This window comes from Pecten maximus, chromosome 19 (genome assembly GCF_902652985.1).
Source record: "Pecten maximus chromosome 19, xPecMax1.1, whole genome shotgun sequence".
Taxonomy (NCBI): domain Eukaryota; kingdom Metazoa; phylum Mollusca; class Bivalvia; order Pectinida; family Pectinidae; genus Pecten; species Pecten maximus.
In genome coordinates, this window is record NC_047033.1 from 8,199,142 (window position 1) to 8,219,386 (window position 20,245).

A 20,245-nucleotide genomic window follows, 5' to 3' on the forward strand; every position below is an offset into this window, starting at 1 on the left:
CTAATTAATTAATTAACTTACTTACTAACTAATGAACTAACTTACTTACTAACTAATTTACCAAATAACTAACTAATTAACTAACTACCCAATTCACTAACTAAAAGATAATAGACTGTAAATGCGGTATTGTTCTCGCATATTTTGTAAGTATTAAGGAAATAGTCAGTGACACAAATAGTACTGAATCCGAACTAATTAGTTTTCGGGACTTCTACACTTAAGTAACATCATAAGTAAATACATTATCTTGAAGCCCTCGATGATTTACTAATATCACTGTTAAATGTCTGCCATGAGAACAATGCCGTATGTATATCGGTAAAATCCTATACGAAATGTCATTCAGGGCCGTCTTAGTTAGATGCTAATCAGCGTGCAGAGAAACGTCAGTTTTATTACAAGCACGAATATGAATTCATTACGGTTTCTCGTGTGGAAGATTGACAGACCTAAGGCTTTGTCCTCATGCTGTGCCTGGGGACATCTCCGTATGTCAACACACTTTATATAATATATGTTTCTAAGCCCTACAAGCCAGTCGGCAGGCTTGGGGAGAAAGACCAACAACGAATTTACTGGAACAGCTGCCGTATGAGGAACTAGTCTTTTCGCCAGGGACTTTCGTAGAGGGAGGTTAAATACCGATGAAGGAAACACAGTAATTTTCTCTTCTTCAGGAAAACCGTACTGATTGCTTTTTCAGTTATTTGGTTTAAAAACACAAAAAACAATGATTTCCAGTCAGGAGCGGTTACTAATATGTGCCGTGTTTTTTGTAACATGCGTTACGGCACAATGGACAACGTACGATTTCGTAAAAGTAGAGACGTTTCTTATCTCAACACAAGCTAATATCAAGCGATTATTTGATATCATTCAAAAAGAAAAAGTAAAAATGTACGGTACAAATACTCTAAATGGATCAATTCCGGCCAGTGGAGGAATGGCCCTGGCTTACGGATCGTTCTTTGAGGACGTGGAAAGGCGGTTAGCGGACATTGAAAACTCTACAAAAGAGTTGAGCATTTACATGCGAGTATGTCCGGATGCACCATTGGGTGAGTTTGAAATATGATATTACGAAATATAAGTAAATGTCTTATGGAAGTATAAACTGCTAAATTCATTATTAGGTGGATTAATGGTATAAATAGAATATGTTTTCTCTAATGTCTTTCAGTAAATATCTAAAATAGGAGTTTAATATAAAATAGTCAGCGAAAACAATGGCACTGCTGCGGTAGGATATTGGATTTATGACTCATGTGTGATATTTATATATAAATTCAAATTTTATTTCAATAAGTTGGCATGCATTATTCCCCGAATATATTATTGACTAACGCTATCACTGTTGAGGTGCGTGGTTTCGGATTTAGACTTGGTACCTGTTATGGAAATTAACGAAACGTGGCCTACGTGCGTAATTAAAATATGTGCCCAGGTAATTGCTATCAAGTGTCAAACATTCCCATCTCACTAAATGTCGAAAATGACATGTCTAATTATTTTTCCTTCGTATATACCTTGATACATCCATTACATTATTATATTATGCCAATTTTTGGCCGATTCGATCTCTCTATTATGTATCGTCCTGCCGTATCGTTTTTCCTATTGTTGTAGCTACGTTATCCTCTCGTTTCTATAACACTGTTATTTCTATTCTAATGTCCAGAGATCCGTAGATATAATATCCCATTATCATCACTTCAATTACAAATTATCTCCCCTGTTGCTCAGTTACCCGCGTTCTTTCTCCTGGTAATTTTTTTTATTTGTCCAGGTATTTATTATTCTTGTAAAGTTATGTCTAGTTAAGCTTGTTTATCCATTAGTTCTCACCTTTTTTCAATCCATCTATTTTCAGTTGTCCTTTTCAAGTGACCCCTTTTCTAAAATCAAGTTATCCCACCTTTTATAGTCAAGTGATCCCTCTTCTTATTGTCAGGTTTTCCACCTATCTATTGTTCTGTCACTCCCTACTATAACCTATTCACCCTCGTTTCTATAGTCAAGTAATTCCCCTTTTCTATTATCAAGTTATCCCCATTTCAATTGTCTAGATATTCTACTTTCCAATGTCAAGTTTCCCCCTTTTTATTGTCCACTTATTCCCCTTTCAATTGTCTAGTTATCCCTTTCCTATTCTCCAGTTATCCCCTTTTCTATAGCCCAGATACCCATTCTATACTTCTATAGTCTAGTTTTCACCCTTTCTAATATCAAGTTATCCTTTTAATAATCTAGTTATTCCCCTTTATAATATCTAGTTATCCTCCTTTCAATTGTCTTGTTATCCCCCTTTATAATATCGAGTTATCCCCCTTTATAATATCTAGTTATCCCCCTTTTCATTGTCTTGTTATCCCTTTTCTATTCTCCAGTTATCCTCTTTTCTAAAGTCATGTTATTCCCCTATTATTTCCATAGTCTAGTTTTCACCCTTTCTAATATCTAGTTATCTTTTCAATTATCTAATTATCTCCCTTTCTAATATCTAGTTATCCCCTTTCTAATATCTAGTTATCCTCCTGTCTATTATCTAGTTACCCCTTTTCTTATAGTACAGAAACCCCTCCCTGTAACTCCTCCACCAGACCCACCCCAGCCGCACCCACCTTTACTCCGATCCTACCGTTCAATATCCATGACAATACATTACAGTTGTAACATACATTGTGTTTGTATTATGAACACATGTTAGCTGTCAATCAAACATCACATTACGTTACGTCATCGTGACATCATTTGCCTACAGCACTCTGACGTAGCTATGAATTGTTGACCAGGGATCGAATATGATACATATTTTGCGGAGAACACCTTTCCTGCAATATTACTATTTGCCTATTGTACTGTTTACAACACTGACCTGTGATTTACAGGAACTGCCTGTAGCTATAGGTACGACCTTCTTACCCACGCATTGATAAACTTACCTGATAGATGTGTTACCTGAAACACCTGTCAATATGTGGCCTCATCTATAACAATCACCTGTCAATTAACAACTAGATTAATCACTACAGGCAAAATAACCTACAACACGTGTATTGTGGCTTTTCATTTACCTGTAGTTACCTGTAGTTTACTGCTTCATTCATAACAAAAACCTAGTTATTATTCATTATACACGGATATTTGTTATATTCTTAAGTGTCTTTTTGCATCTTGACCCATTAATTCCAAATTAACATAGTTCCTATTTATTAAACTTATATTTTATTGTTGGTAGGTCGACAGACTGACCTCGGTGACATTTAATTGTGGTCAGTGTTTGTACTTGTAGTATACGTAATGCCTTTCTCAGAATGAAATTAAATTGACATCCTGAACCAATTTTTTGTCATAAGTTTATTTTCAAAATAAAATCTTTACATTTTAAGTTGGAAATAATTTCATCCAAACATAAATAACTTTGCGTCCTCATGCTGACGCAATTAAATTCAGAATAACAGGAAACATGTTTAAATGCTTCTGGGCTGCCATAGAGCGGCATTTTTTTTATATTTGTTTTGAAGAAGACTCATATCAATTATTCATTCTGTCAGCGACAACCATAGCAATAAGTAAGGAAATTATTAATTCAAAATTAATTTTTACCTGGAGCACATGTGCTACGATAGCAATGTAATCTACATCTCATGGTTCATAAAACTTGTAATATGTATATACATTTCGTAGATTATTTCATATCATAATGGCAGGAACGCGGTAAGTAAAATGTAAAATTTGAAAGAAACTAAGTTACTATGTCTGAAAACTTGGCGGTTTGATATTTCTTATCAATTAAGAAAATTGGTCCAAATTCAAAAGTACAAAAACGTTTGAGAGTGATTGCTTTAAATGTCATATGGTCATGAAGGGCATCAGTTAATGTCTTCATGATTATGAATGCAACCCATGTTTCACGATTTGAACAATAGACTATTATTCCTAACCAATAATCCTAGTTTAACTGACACGCGTTCGTTCTTTTTGTTACTGTTAGTCGACTTCTTCCGGAACTTAAACTTGCGATGTCACGAAGTGGTGCATCTCATTAGTATGAACACAGCAGACTGTTCGTAATATTCTTTAGAGGAAATAAACAGTTGTGTCATGTTTCACGTACAAATTTCTCAATTACATAAAATTATGCTAATTACAGACATTTAGACGTAATTAAGCTTTTAAACTGTTGCAATATGAATGTAAAAATGTACAAAAATTCACAATAATAAATCATTGCCATGTCTCGACAGTCCTATGTGAATACATGGTAAAGCTTATCATATAATGATAAATAAATACAATACTTGCCATACTAATTTTCTATAGTTTTGTTTAATGTACTCTCAACAGATGTCTTGACGGATTTTAGAGAAGACACCAGAATGTATCGCATTTAAAATGACTTTAAAGAAATCTCGCTTCTATAAGTTGCCATATCTTGTGCCCAATCTTCTTGCTTGTGTTAAAGAATTGATAATATTTTAACAAAATAATTTTCCTATACAGAATAAGAAACATAAACGGCATCATTCAGATGTTTCGTCAGAATTAGGACTCATCAATGCTAGTGACCAGAAGGGTGGTGACCAAGAATGGAAGTTATGAAAATTTAAAAAGGCCAAAACAAATATAATAATATTAAATTGAGGTGAAAAACAACATAATTTTCTTACTTCTGCATGCGTGGTCTACAAGCGCGAAAAACATCTATATTCTTAGTCAGGTAGCATAACAAGTAATGTAAAATGCGTAGTGTTACATAGTAATTACTTTTGGTTTGATCAGTGCTCCTTAAGCAGGACCCTTCGATAGACATTTCAAAACTACATGAGTATCTTTTGATAAAAGTTCATCTGACACCATGCTGAAATCCGTATGCTACATGTACTTTGTTGTCAGAATGGAGAAATCTCGGTGTATTTGATTTTTGCTCGTATGCGATTGCTTGGTGAGCAATGCTTCTTGGCACCTTCATAGTGAAATTGATGAGTGAGTACTATGTTTGTATTTAGGAATAGTATCGCAGATTGCTAAGTGTTACTGTATAGTTGATACATTCCACAGGGGCTAGTAGTTCGCTGATGTTCCAGTCGAAATAAGTTTGCGGGTATTACTTTTCACAGAAATAGCGACTAGTTAATTCTCAAGAAACACTTCTGTACAATTGTGTGTATATGCAAACATTGGCTTGTTATTTATTTTCGTACTATATTCAAAGATCGCGAATGTAGAGAAATGTTTGTCCCCACGAAAATTACCGACTATACAGTGCATTGAAAGACTGTGGAATGTTTACTTCTTGTGGGCTTCGGGATAATCCTTTTTCGGTTTATTGAATTAAGTAATTGACAAATTTTGGAAACGAGCATCCTTTTAATACATATGTAGTTTTAGAACAATATTGAATCAGTGGTTCTCTACTGAAATGCATTATATATCAACTTTGAAATGCAGTATACCTATGATAGGATAAAGAAATGTATTATTTATACAATGTTTTACATTGAATACACAACGTATTGTAGATCATAACATCTACAATGCACTGTTTCTTTGCCAGTATACCATATACGTATTCCACACTAGAATGTTATAGATTATTACGAATGTACATGTGCTTTAACAAATTCAACTGTTCCTGGAACGATAGGGCAGCTTATGTATTCTATAACAATGCTAATTGTATTAAAGGGCGTAATATAATCCTCTGTTACTATATATAGACATGATCTTACATAAATCAAAACCACAACAGCAGTATATGGAGGGACTTTTGGTAATGTCGGTTACTCACAAGTTTCGCACCACAGGCTAGTGCTTATATAACTGAGGTATGATTTAGACGTATTCCACGTTCTTTACATAATGGATTGAACTAATGAGTCAGTGCCCATACGTTTCCAAATTTGACTAGTTTTATGCTAGTTTTTTTTGCCTAGGACTCTTTTGGACATTCACACATTTTGCCCCTTCTAGCATCATTGTCTGCCCCTTCTAGCATCATTGTCGAGTCATTGAAAGTCTCGAGCGACTGCACGATGCAGTTGAATTCATTAATATGATTATGTCGATTACTAAAGTTGCATTTTATGGTGCAATTGATCAATTCGTTAAATTAAATTGATTAGCTTTAATAACTATTAACTAAGAATTGTCCAACAACATTGTTTAAGAGTATCATTGAAAGAAAAACCACAAAACAAGAACAGTCTAGTTGATAACTATATGCAATGGTTTGACTATGATTTATGTCAAGTTAATGTTCTGCTAGAGAGAATGCTGCTCTGTTTGATGACGTTTGTGTCACGTGTCACTACTCCAGCTAGTTAATTTATGTTCTATATATGTTTTCCGGTTACGTCATTCATTGCTGTGGGTTACTCTATATTTCGACTGCTTACAACACCCCCTCCCCCCTCCCCCTCCCCCCCCACCCCCCTACCCCGTCCATGACGTTCCCATGGGTACTCCGTTGTTTATTTCGTTGGTTACTCGACATGTCACCCTAATTTCCTCTTGTCCAGCTTTCAATACTCCCTTTTCTCTGATGGCTTCGTTGCTCCACGTTCTACTTTGGTTACGTCATACATTGCATTCATTACTTCATATTTTGTCTCTTCAATAAACGTTGTCATGGTTACTTCATACACTGCCATTTATCAGAAAGAAATGTCAGTGTAAATGGTCTGTGTATACATAATTCACCGTCCGGTACGCATACAACCAATTTTTGACATGTAGCTTTTTCACAATTCAGATGTCTATACGAACCCTGGGAAGTCATTGACCTTTTGGCCCGGCATGTCCCTAATGCAACCTGCAAAGAGCTAATAAACATGTTAATTTGGCACTTGTATTAGGAATAGTACGAACAAAGTGTAAGAAACTATATCCATGGCAACGGATCACGTAAGGGCTTTTAACAGTACTGTCAGTTACGTCCTAAATATTTACATGATTAAATGAGGTTATTATTAGAATTTAACGCACCTGGTATTCATACTCATATACTTAATTGCTATATAGTTATTGTACTGTAGACAATGGTTCCCTTTGTTTAAAGTCTTCAGGAGTTTAAAGGATACTTGAGAAAAAGACCAATCTTGCATCAATGATGGTCCTCAAAATTCTGAAATAAACATATTTAAATGCTACCAACTAAAATTACGATACATGCGAATCTGAAATTTTAAGTCCTCAAACCAGATTAAAGCATTCATTGTTTTAAAAAAAAGTTGTCTGTTTTTTTTTTTATAAAATAAAGATTTCTATTCTTTAATTATACAGTGGATAAATAAGTAATTGCCTCTTGAAGAAGTTACATCGTGCTCCGACTCAATGCACTGGATGTAATCGTTGGTCTTATTTACAATCATTATCGAGACTGTTGTACTATTTGTTGTCATTTTGTTGGTGTTAGTTACATATATTTCGATAATGAAGGTGTTTTTTTTTGTTTTTTTTTTTACATTTTTGTGAGAGGTTCATCTATATCACATTCAGGAATAATAGCTTTAATGACTTATTCCATGTACTCAAAGTTAGTCGATTCATTAAATGTCACATAATGCTGACATTACTGACCTCCATTACTTAGGTGATAGCTACAAATGTATGTAAAAACTGTATTTGTCTTCGTATTAACTGTTACGTGACTCCGTTCCATTATGAACTATGGATTACCTGTGTTAAGTAACATGTGGTATATTATCATCATGGGGTTATTCATGATCTGTAAGTGAATTTGATTAGAGTTGTGTCTATTACATCTTAGTAAGTTTCGCCAACCTTGTGAATAAAATTTATTTACCATAGTACTATCGGTTAAGATAAGCTAAACAACTGAATTCTGTTTTAAAACAGTTGAAATACTAATTACACACAGCATAACATTTAAAACAGTATCGCAAGACAAATACTATCACAGAAAACATTTGCACCCCGGAGACAACGAAAGGCAGTAACCCTGTGGTCGACAACTTCACTCAAAACCATCCACGGGGTCAAGAATATAATAATATCATATGAAAAACAAATAAACAAAAACAGAAAAAAAAATGAACATAAAAAACAAAAACAAAACAAAACTCGTGGTCACCAAAAATCAGAGGAAATAAACTATCTGTATACAAATTGATTGAAACTGGCCTCCGTGTATATTATATCCGCGATCAGGCAAGCTACTAAGTTTACAATGTGAGGGTCAGATACGTATAGTTTTTGTGATGAGAAACACAAAGTTAATTTCTCTGCTCGCCTGTCGTCCTTACTGTTTCTTTGATTTTACGAGTCAAAATAAATTCTATTCTCCTTCATTGTCGGTATTATGCATTCGATGAGGTTTTTACTTCTTTATTTGACCCATGTTTACTTTTTTTTATATCAATAACTCGGTGAAATTTATCACTGTCCTTTACAAACCTAAACAATGTATTTTTTTCATGTGGTTTTACTTAACCATATACTGACATTGTTTCAGCATGTGGTATATGTTAATAAATCCGTTTCTCTTCTATGACATGTAGTGCTTAATGTCGCACCAGACTCTGTATAATTATCATGATTGATGCTCCACGAATCCTGGGTCAAATGTCATAGGGTTTGTTACCAGAAGACACCAGTATGTCGTGCGAGGACACGTTTCTCATTAATTCAAAGTATATATTAAAATACAAACATAACATTTCTCATGTATTGTACACACGAAATAACCAGAAACATAGCTTGTGGTTTTTACATTCACTCTGATAAGCTAAAATTAATAATTATATAAATGCTGAACTTTTTACCCATACCATGTATATGAAAATCAAGCAACACATTATTGTAAGCAAAATGAAGATTGACGTTTACAACAATCACATTTTAATGGGACCATTGTGTCAGCAATTCTGTAATTTATTTAATAAATGTTATAATTCATTAAAAATGAAATATATAGTATTGCTTTTAATGTTATTATTAATATTGTTTTTTTATGTTATATTGATTATGATGCTGTTTGATACGTCATTGTTACTGGTGTTGTTTGAAACGACAACATCACTATTTTTGTTTCATACGTCATTACTTATTGTGTTGCTTTGTACGCATCAACTTTGGTATATTTTGGTATGTCATTACTTATATGTAAGTACGTGATTGCATATGGCATTGTTTGTTACGTCATTATTTGTAATATTGTGATCTACGTCATTACTTTTGTTCTTGTTTGAAACATCAATCTCTTATGTGTTTGTTTGATATTATATATGAGGTTGTTTAGTTCGTCATTAAATATGGGGTGGTTTGGTACGTCATTTAATATTGGGTTGTTTGATACGTCATTACAAGTGGTGTTTGGTACGTCATTATATATGAGGTTGTTTAGTACGTCATTACAAATGGTGCTGTTTGCTACGTCATTACAAGAGGTGTTTATTATTTCATTAACACCAGTATGATTTTGGTTGTCGCGTTTTGATACATCATCGTAATTTACATGTTGTAATTGTATGATATTTCTGTGTTATGTACGGCGTTGTGGACGCTGTGGTATTTTTCGTTGGTATTAATGTGTGGTATAGCATGCCGCTGTTTGTTTGAAGCAAGGAAGTATTATATCTTCGTATATAGACATTTTTACGCTGTCGTATGCAGCCTCGCTTTAAAAATATAATACCGAAAAATCACCAATTTATTAAAAAAACCGCAAAGAACCAATATGTCACATTAACATGATAAGGTCTAAAACAGTGTATTGGTATGGGTAGATTAGAAAAGATGATATTAAAAGATGAAGTGTTATGGTATGTCACCTGCTAAATATCCATTACGAATAATTCATTATAATGAAGATATTCCTATTGTTTTATAGTATTGTCATAAAAAGAATGTTTTATATAAAGTTTAAACTTTAATCTATTTTCAATCTATATAACAATTTCAAGTTGTTCAAATATGTAATGTTAAAGGGGAAAATGTTTGATGAAAAGACTATAGTATTTACCTTAACTTATCAATTAATCAATATAACAAATCCAAGTAATGTTAAAATTGGAGCTTTTAAATAAGGATACTTTTATATTGGATAAAACATCATTATATCGTTATATCATTATATCGTTATATCATTATATCGTTAGAGAAGTTACAATAGTTCTATACAGCATACATCGTCGGTATATGCAGTTTATACTCATACAAACATAATTCCTTGTCCACCAAGTCAGGTTAAAGTGACATTTTGATGAGTTCGTCATCAGTTCCGTACATAAAAGCCATCAACTATGGATCTATATAGAGGTTGGCACACCTGTGGTTTGAATACCAAAAAGACGGGTCATAAGTGACGATAGGGGAAATATATACAGCTACGACACTGTTACTAAAAATAGAATATCATTCCGATAACACCACGGTATGACGTCATTACACACAACACGCGTCTTAATTAAAGGCAATTTTTGTGGTTGGACTTATGCTAATGAATGGGAGTATTTTTAATGTTTAATGCATAGCAAACGGGATTCAATAGCCAGAATGTCAAAATAGTTTTAAACATGGTAATGAACATTTTATTCTTACCTATAGTGACATCAGTATTAACATGTATATTCGCATTTCCTATTCTTTTAACCGCCTGACAAATATCTAAAGTTGTTTATGATGTTAAATCCCTGGTGTACTTGTTTTAGCCTGTTTTGATTCTCTTTATTGTCCTGATTTTCCTGTTAATCATTCTGGATGTCAAAACTTTGGGCCCCGACATGTACTGAATCTGTTAATTAATTTATATTAAAAGGTTATGTGTTACTTAATTTGCATTGAAAGGTTATATGTTACTTGATTTATATTGAAAGGTAATTTGTTACTAAATTTATAGTGACAGGTGATATGTAACTAAATTTGAACTGAATGGTGATCAGTTACTTAATTTAGATTGAAAGGTGATATGTTACTTAAATTTCATTGCAAGGTGATCTGTGGCTAAATTCATATTGAAAGGTGCGATTTACTTGTTTTTGACAATGCTTTCATTTGGGTCTCTTGCTTCTGTTTAGGAACGTATCCATGATTTTCTTCTATTTAGAATTTAAATGTATCTATGACTATTTTTTAGAACTTTACTACTTTTATGATTGTTATCCAATCTGTTTAAAAGTCATCTTTAGTTGAAATGGTTCGGGTTGAATGGGAAGAATAACATAATTTGATTTAAATATATACAAACACACATCTTGAAATAATAGTTGGTGTTGGATATCTTTGATGAAGCTGAAGACCTTCTAGAACTACTGGTCTTATTTTTCTTGTACATTTTAAAAGGTTCTATGTATACATTGGGATTATCATGTTGTTAAAGTTCACGTGGTTATATCCACGTATTTGTTCATATCGGTAAAAACAAAGAAGGAAAAGCAACATAGAATGCCCACATTACACCGTAATATATAACATCTGCGAACCGAGGGGTAAACAGGAACAAAAAAATGTTAGATGGAGACTCCTTAAAAACGTACAAAGACCAGGTATTCCGCGAAGTTAAGCGTCTTCTGCTTTATCTAGGACACTCTCAATTGAAAATCTAGGTCAGGTCTGCTTTACGTCACATCCTCAAAAAAATAGTCAGAATCAAACGCGTTCGACTTCAATGTGCAGAATGACGAATATTTCAAAAGGGGATTATAATGTTGACCATTAAATTTTCCACGTCTTCATTAGCTAGCATCCATTAAGACTTCGTGTTGTTAGCTTAACGGTTTAGATGTTACAACTTAATTTTCCTGAGTAAAGAACGGGCGTCAAAGTAATCTTATACAACATAATTTACCAGGGATTCATTAACGCGAGCTGCGGTAAACATGTCTTATGATAATGAGATTTGTGAATATGAATATTCTTTTTCCTTGTTGGACATGATATACGTGTTCAATGCATACTAATATGTCTGGCGTGTGTAATTTTTATCATTCTTATTTTCATTTTCAGAACATGACAGCTTTATAATTCTTGAACTTCTTCAAGTCTATTCAGGGAAATTGACTTTGTTGATGCTTTGTTCGTATGAGTTAGAAATAAAATGTTTTACATGTCTCAGGTGTCGACATAAAGAACAGAAAATATACATTTTCTTTCCCTCTTTTGCATATCTTCACTTCTAAAAACAATATTGACGCGTAGGCGTACCTAAACCATAGACGTCACTGTAGTCAACCATAATGGGTGATGACACTTATTAAGAATTCATTTCACTAAAAAAGATAAACACTTGTATAAGCATAAACAATGTTTTATCATAATACCCCCTTATGTGCCCCTAAATCATGCCGTTTCTAATGAGACCTGTCACACCAATGAATTATGACGTTTTTCATAGGATATGACGTGTTGTCAGAGTACATGCATTTCATTACTCTAAATGAGACGTTACTGGTTGTCCAGGTATGTGTGTTTATATTTCACAGCTATTGGAATATAACCGATTAAGACGTGAAAAAGAGCAAAAAACAAACAAAAAAAACGAAATTTTAAGAAAAAAACACCAATAAACCACCAAACACTATCATGACCAACAACAACAAATAAAACAGATAGATAAAAATCGTAGATTCTATCACATTTGAAATGTATTGCCTATAACTTTTCTACATTATCATCACTTCTTACCATTTACACAGTAATATACATGCCATTATCAGTCAAAGCAACTACAAGAAGATTGGAAGGCAAGACAATATTATTTGTGCAGCTGGAACTTGTGTTAAGCGGGGAGACAAGCCTTTATATCGAAATACATTTAGTAACTGTTCCAAGTGTATCTTCTATCATTGTAGGTATAATGAAAATAAAGGGATGAATACATCTGTCTTAACATAACGAAACATAAGTCCTTGATGTGAAGATACAGTGAATTAATATATCTTAAAGGACACTCAACAAGTCCTTGTTATTTGAAAATTTACTAGCATAAACATTTGAATTTACTCAGCCCAAGTCCTTGGTCCAGCTGATTAAACAAGAATTTATAATTTATTTGCCTTATTAATCATGTATATTTCGCTTTATTGCAGCTCCCCCCAAACCACATAACGTTTTAACAGAATCAAAAACCGTCGATGGAATCTCTACAATAATAATCAGCTGGGATCCGTTAACTGTAATTCCGGAAAATCTCCAATACAAGGTATACTTCCAGCCTCTCGAGATTGATGGATCAATCACACAGCCAGAAGTTGTTTTTAGAATTTGCGATGCCTCCCAAACGTCTGCTTCTATCACAGATTTAACACCGAAATCACGGTATCGGATACGAGTAGCGGCCGTAGATGGACAAGTTGTCGAGTCAAACACTATACCGGAAGTTATACACACACCGGATGTCAGTAAGTGAAGCTTAGACTATGTAACTGTGATTTCAAGCTTCTGACATTTTGTAGTGAAAAATTAGTCATTCTACATTTTGTGTTACTTAAGGATTTTCCCTTTGTTCATCAATCCAATTCTGTTGGTTTGATATGTCTATTTACCCAAATTTAAGATGATACGTGCAAAAAGCTAAAAGGGGTAAACTAAGGACAACTATCTTTCCTTCTGTTATTATTTGAATTATACTTTTTTGTTTTACTTTACTTATTCGACATTACGAAATCACATTAATACGACCAAGAGAATATTAAAAACATTTTTTTCAAGATATCTTAAATACATTAAGATCAATATTGAAATATATCTAAATAATAAAAATATGATACTTCTATTAATATGTTTGTTTTCTTCATCACAGTTCCATCTCCGCCTGTCAACTTGAAAGGTACACCATTGGGTCCGAACTCCATTCGTCTGGACTGGGATCCGCCACATATTAGGGGAGATATCCTTCAGTACAGCGTCATGATACACGACTCTTTCACTATGAAGAATCAAACCGTCGATATTCGACCTGCTGTAAACTACCTCAATGCTGTAGACTTGACAGAAGGAACAACTCACGAATTTAGTGTCACTGCCTATTCTGACAACGGAGAGTCCGACCCATCGGAACAGTTTATGGTCTCAACATCGCCGTTTAGTGAGTAACAGTCCTAGAATGCTATTAAAGTAATGAATGGTGTCAACCCTGTCTACTTTATCTGTAGACGTGTGGACGATACCCTTATACTGCTTATATACATCTGTGTAAATGTATGGATTCTCTACGTATTACGCTAATACTCACTTAAGATATATCATAATACTGGAAACGTACTATTTCAGCGATTATATCATTGGAGTGATTTTTCGCGCTTGAAGCAGTCTGATAAATCACAATAATGTCAATCGCAGTTTCCATACGTTGTGTTGTATGGTCGAGATTGCGGTAGAGATAATTCATCATGACACTAATCTGTTTTTATTCGGATATGCATGTGCGCGTGCTTAAAAATATGGACGTTTACAGTAATTTTTTTTTTTTTTTTAAATTTGAGATTGTGTCTTAACCTGGATTAAATCCTAGACTTGTATGACAGGTGTCGGCGACGAAGCATAAGAGCTTACTCTTCCGGAACACCTGATCTTCATGCAAATTGCGAGTTTTAATTGTGGTTTCGTTATCAAGTCGGTATTCTTTGTTGGTTTTAAGCGGGTATTACAAAATGGTCTTAGATGTTGAAGAAAGTATCTATAGAATAAATGACAAGTTCTACAGTATTAACTATGTTGACTGATTAAGATATTTAAGTAACGCCGATTTTCTTTTTTTTTAGTTCCTCCGGAAGTAATGAACCCGAATGCTGAAGCATATAACACTACTACTATTCGAGTAACCTTTGCTCCTCCGGATACCGTTGAGGGCAAAATCCGAGGATACCGAGTGCACTACACGGATTTTCTTGCAGAACCGGAAGAGGGTGAAGTGGAAACAAATAACCCCACGGCTAACGAAATGTGGGTACACAATCTCCAACCAAATAAAGATTATTACTTCGCAATTACAGCGTTTACCAGGCGTTCATCCAGTTTCCCGACGAGTTACGTTGCAACTAAATCAAAGGCTGCAGGTAAGATGCCAAGGACATTTTAGAAAATATTTGTATTTTTTAATTTGGTCTCGTTCAGTATCATCAATTTGAATTTTGATATACAAATGTAAAACACTATGTAGCAAAAAATGTAGAAAGTTTAGGGTCATGTCAAATGTATGTCATATGTAATAATTTATCAAGACAATCGGACGAGGTGTATACAACAGGATAGTTAAAAGTTAAGTTCTTAGTTTTGTTGCATATTAAAAATGTTACAAATATTCTCAAAGATTAGAAAAAGCATCGGTAAATCAAATGATCATTCAGAATTACTTTCCGATAAGCAGTTGCTCGTTGATTAAGATTTTTCAGGTGATCATTCGTTCTGTTTTAGTTAGGGACATGGTTCAGTTAATCATCCAACAGATGGATAATGAGGAGAAACATAATCAGTGATTGTTACTGTATATGGTATTTTTCCACTCAATTTTGTTATTTTTTCAAAAGTTACAAACAAACACGGCCTTTAGAAAAATATAACAAACGGGTGTGAAAGAAATACTTTATACAACAACCACAAGTTTGTGTGACATGCTTCTACCACAATAGAATGGCTATTCTGAGGATAAATTGTCCTGTTTTGTGTCTTTTGTTCTTTTCACTATAACAGGTGGAGTGTAAGGATATGACCTTTGATATGCCGCAAATTAATTTACAAAGCTGACAATTTCGGAAACGTGTGCATATTACATTTTTATTGTTCATCATAAAGTTTATTATTTTTAAATCAGGAATTTGATAGAAAGCTATATAATAATATGAATTATCACAAAAATAGCTTTTTGTGTGTCATCATTTCTGCCACTCAGTAAAGTGGCCTTCAAGTGTTAGCAAATCAATGCATTGAGTCAAGTGAATAGTCTCGGTCAAAAGGTCACTTTGTCAACCAATGAAACGTGTTCAGTGTTTATTCCACGTGCGATATACAAACTGTTTGTTATTTACAGTTGTAATGATTATTCCATGCCTTAGGAGTTGATTAACCTATTGTGATAAAATTAATAATAAACTTCATATGGTATTTCATTTTATAATTATAACAAGTAAATAATTGACGGAATAGTCAACATTTGGTGTAAGATTAAGATCTAGATTAAGTTAAAGTCACAATGCACTCTTAGTTGATGGCCGAGCTATATGATCAAGGTCAGCTGATAAAATCTGAGATACTGCGTTACAGTTAATACTTACTGTTTCTTATAGTGCCAAGTCAAGTAAGGAATGTCCGCTGTCGTACGCTTAGAACGGATCCACCAATGATCCAGCTCCGATGGGAACCTCCTCTTCATATGTACGCCGTCAAAAAACCAGAGTACCATATTATGTGGGGTGTGAAAAACGGTGTTTTCAGAAACGAGACGATCAGAAACATGTCTGTATCCTGGAACTCCGATTACCTCGGTATGTGATATATTTATTGTTTCTAACCATTATTCTGTAAACCAACTTATTTTAGTGACGATTTATTTTCGCATTTTCACGATTTATTGCGGTAAAAGTCCTTTTGTACCTGTTATTGAAACTGTATCGCAGCGATTAATTTTCGCGAACTTCAGTCGACCGCGATATACGCAAAAATGTATAGCACTCGAAAATAACTTGGTTTACATCATACCTTTGTATGCTAAACAATATTTAATGTTTATGTTGAAAATGTGAATTTTGTAATATTTTAAAATTACTTGAGTTGAGAATGTAGCAACACGCTAATGTTAGTTGATTAGATATATCACAATTTTACATCAGCACCAAGTTTTCTTGATACATTTATATTATAAGTCCTCATTTCTGCATATATATCAACATACAACTAGTTACTTTGTGGATTTTAACATGTTTGATTACTTATGCTGTGCTAACATATCAAAACAATTATACTTTTTCAGACGACGACTTGCTTCACAGATTCATTATTGCTGCTAAAAACGACAAAGGCATAGGAAACGAGGTTGAGGTCCAACTTAGAACACCTAAACGAGGTAAGAAAGCTCTTTTTCAATATTGAGCATTATGTGGTTTTTAAATCTGTTATGGCAAATGTCATAAGGATATTGAATAATCAAATGTATAGCATAGTTTATCGATTTATTGTTTAGATAAATAGTGGTGTAGGCACCGAAAGTGGTTGGATGGCGTAGCGGATTAAGGAGTTCAGACAAAAAAAGAAAAATAACATCTGCATAAACTTTTTAAAGAATTCATTTACATTTTGTGTCATCAAAATCATAACGAATGCGATTCATTTACTTCTCTATAATGTGTTAGCCTAGTCGTGTGTTCGTCAAAGAAATTTCAGTTTTGCACATATATCTTCAAAGCATAACGAGTGTTATCAACATAAAATCCTAATTATACATTTAAGAATTCGACACACCCAAAAACATCAAGGTAGGACGGATGAAGAAAGGAAACACCACACTGTTGGCAGTTTCCTGGGATGCAATGCCGGTTCAAGTGATGGGATTCCGAGTGTTACACAGAGTGTTTCAGTGGATTTATCAAGGAAGATGGACAATTACTGAAGTTCCTAATCCAAATGCAAGGTCGACGACTATTCCAATAACTGATCCAACCTTGTCATATATAGTAGTCGTTAGGGCTAAATTATTAAATAGTAGGCGGCAAGGACGCCTAAAACAGAGAGAGGATGTAATGAAATGCAAATACATTTTCCACAAAGATAAAAACGCCGGTGCAACTAGTGCCCTAGATGGTCCATCAGGTGGTGGAATGGACGTCCAGGGGGGTGGTATGGGTGGTGACCAAGGAATGGGAGGAGGTCAAAACCTAGGCGGAAGTGGTCAAGGAATGGGCGGCGGTCAAGGTATGGGAGGCCAAGGAATGGGAAGCCAGGGCATGGGTGGTGGCCAAGGAATGGGAAACCAGGGCATGGGTAGTGGCCAAGGGATGGGAAACCAGGGCATGGGTGGTGGCCAGGGAATGGGAAACCAGGGCATGGGTGGTGGCCAGGGAATGGGAAACCAAGGCATGGGTGGTGGCCAAGGAATGGGAAACCAGGGTATGGGTGGTGGCCAAGGAATGGGAAACCAGGGTATGGGTGGTCGCCCAGGAATGGGTAATCAGGGTATGGGTGGTGGCCCAGGAATGGGTAACCAGGGTATGGGTGGTGGCCAGGGGATGGGAAACCAAGGCATGGGTGTTGGCCAAGGGATGGGAAACCAAGGCATGGGTGGTGGCCCAGGAATGGGAAACCAGGGCATGGGCGGCGGTCAGGGCTTGGGTGGCGGACTGAGTATGGGTGGTGGACCAGGAATGGGAGGCAGTCAGGGCATGGGAGGTAGTCAGGGCATGGGAGGTAATTTCCAGAGAATGAATGGCATGATGGGTGGTAACAACCAAGGAATGGGTGGCATGGGAGGTGATATACAGCCCCCAACTAGAATGCCGGGTGTAGGAGGTGGCATGAGTGGCATGGGTGGTGGCCAGGGAATGGGTGGTGGTCCGGGTATGAGTGGCATGGGTGGGAACCAAGGGATGAACAATAATCAAGGAATGAGTGGCATGGGACCCGGTCCAGGAATGGGAAGTGGAATGGGTAGTAATCAAGGAATGGGTGGCATGGGAGGCAGCCAGGGAAGTGGTCCGGGGATGGGTGGTAACCAAGGAATGGGAGGAGGCCAGGGCTTTCAAGGAATGAATGGCATGATGGGAGGCATGGGTGGTGATATTCCCCCAACTAGAATGCCGGGAGTAGGAGGTGGAATGAGTGGTGGTAACCAAGGAATGGGTGGAGGTCAAGGAATGAGTGGTATGAGTGGAGGTCAAGGAATGGGTGGAATGGGACCCGGTCAAGGAATGGGATCCGGTCAAGGAATGGGACCCGGTCAAGGAATGGGACCCGGTCAAGGAATGGGACCCTGGTCAAGGAATGGGACCCGGTCAGGGAATGGGACCTGGTCCGGGAATGGGGAGTGGACCCGGTATGGGCGGTAACCCAGGAATGGATGGTATGGGAGGCGGCCCGGGAATGGGAGGCATGGGAAGCGGTCCAGGAATGGGAAGTGGCCAAGGAGGAATGGGAGGAATGGGACCCGGTCAAGGAATGGGTAGCAACCAGGGAATGAGTGGAAACCAAGGAATGGGCGGCATGGGTGGCAATTTTCAGGGTGGTAATAACATGATGGGAGGTCCAAATCAAGGAATGGGAGTTGGTAACCCAGATCTTCCACCACCAACACAAAGACCACCGGGTATGGGCGGCATGGGAGGAAACCAACGATTTGGAGGAATGCCGCAAAACAATCCGATGACAGGACCAATGGGCAGTAACCAAGGTCCACAACAAAATCCAAATAATCCAAGAAGGCAACAGAATACGCGAAGAATACAACCCAGGGGAAATGCAAGACGTTTTATGAGGAACACGAATTTACCATGATGGGAAAACAATGTAAAACATGTCTCCCAAGGCGGAAAGGGAAGTTAACATTGCATATTGATAAAACATACGATACTTCGAGGTATCGAATGGACCATGCATGCGTTGTCCTGCGATCCGAATGACTGAGGTTTCCGTAAACAATCATATATCACAATGTCGGATGGTGCTTTACGAATACTTTCAAGCAAAAAAAAAAAAAAAAGACGCATGGCAAATTTTACGTGTTTCAAAATATTAAGATATAGGAGTATTTATTAGTTGAGCTATTTAAATAATGTGACGAGTATTATAGTGCTATCTAGTGGTTCACGTTAATACAAACATACATCATTAAATTACAAGTCTGATCAAAATATGACAACATTAATTTAATATCTTTCCTGTTACTACTATTTTCATATTGTTATAATATATTGTTAGAGATTATCACGACAGTATATCGTATAGCACTTTAATGGTCAGATTAGATAGAATAAACAAATAGTATTAGAAAACATTACGTACATTGTAAGTGACACCGTTTTATACAGTTGATGTTATAATGGCGTCTTCTTTTGTATTACCTCATGCGCTGACAGCCATTAGAACGTCATAATTAGGATAATGGACATAACGTCAAAGTATAATGACGTCATTTTAACTACAAAGAGACATGACGTCAAAAAGACTACATTTGTGACTAAGGAATGGTTAGAAAACAATGACATTCATCACAGACATTTACATACATTCTTTAATAAAAGTTATATGAAATTGTATCAGTTTGAATTTTATTTTCTCGCCTAATATGGTTTTTTCA

General features: G+C 35.6%; 2 protein-coding genes across 3 annotated transcripts; both read left to right on the top strand.

Moving 5' to 3' along the window:
- The first annotated feature begins 523 nt into the window (after positions 1 to 523).
- On the top strand, positions 524 to 20,199 carry LOC117317263 (fibronectin type III domain-containing protein 2-like). Of its 2 annotated transcripts, XM_033872000.1 has the most exons (8): positions 524 to 1,061; positions 13,053 to 13,364; positions 13,766 to 14,050; positions 14,727 to 15,020; positions 16,248 to 16,445; positions 16,931 to 17,023; positions 17,407 to 18,195; positions 18,229 to 20,199. In XM_033872000.1, the coding sequence occupies exons 1-8, from the start codon at positions 734 to 736 to the stop codon at positions 18,996 to 18,998; spliced, it is 3,069 nt and encodes a 1,022-aa protein (XP_033727891.1). In that variant the 5' UTR covers positions 524 to 733; the 3' UTR covers positions 18,999 to 20,199. The 2 variants fall into 2 exon arrangements, with proteins under 2 accessions (XP_033727891.1, XP_033727890.1); XM_033871999.1 differs by having other exon boundaries at positions 17,407 to 20,199.
- LOC117318096 (keratin, type II cytoskeletal I-like) lies at positions 19,006 to 19,443 on the top strand. The gene has a single exon (XM_033873095.1). It carries the CDS (start codon positions 19,006 to 19,008, stop codon positions 19,441 to 19,443), a length of 438 nt encoding a protein of 145 aa, XP_033728986.1.
- Positions 20,200 to 20,245: the final 46 nt, after the last annotated feature.

Coding starts and splice junctions, on each gene's coding strand:
- LOC117317263 (XM_033871999.1), top strand. CDS start 734: ATGATTTCCAGTCAGGAGCGGTTACTAATATGTGCCGTGTTTTTTGTA. Junction 13,365..13,765: donor TATACACACACCGGATGTCA/GTAAGTGAAGCT, acceptor TCTTCATCACAG/TTCCATCTCCGCCTGTCAAC. Junction 16,446..16,930: donor CTGGAACTCCGATTACCTCG/GTATGTGATATA, acceptor ATACTTTTTCAG/ACGACGACTTGCTTCACAGA.
- LOC117318096 (XM_033873095.1), top strand. CDS start 19,006: ATGGATGGTATGGGAGGCGGCCCGGGAATGGGAGGCATGGGAAGCGGT.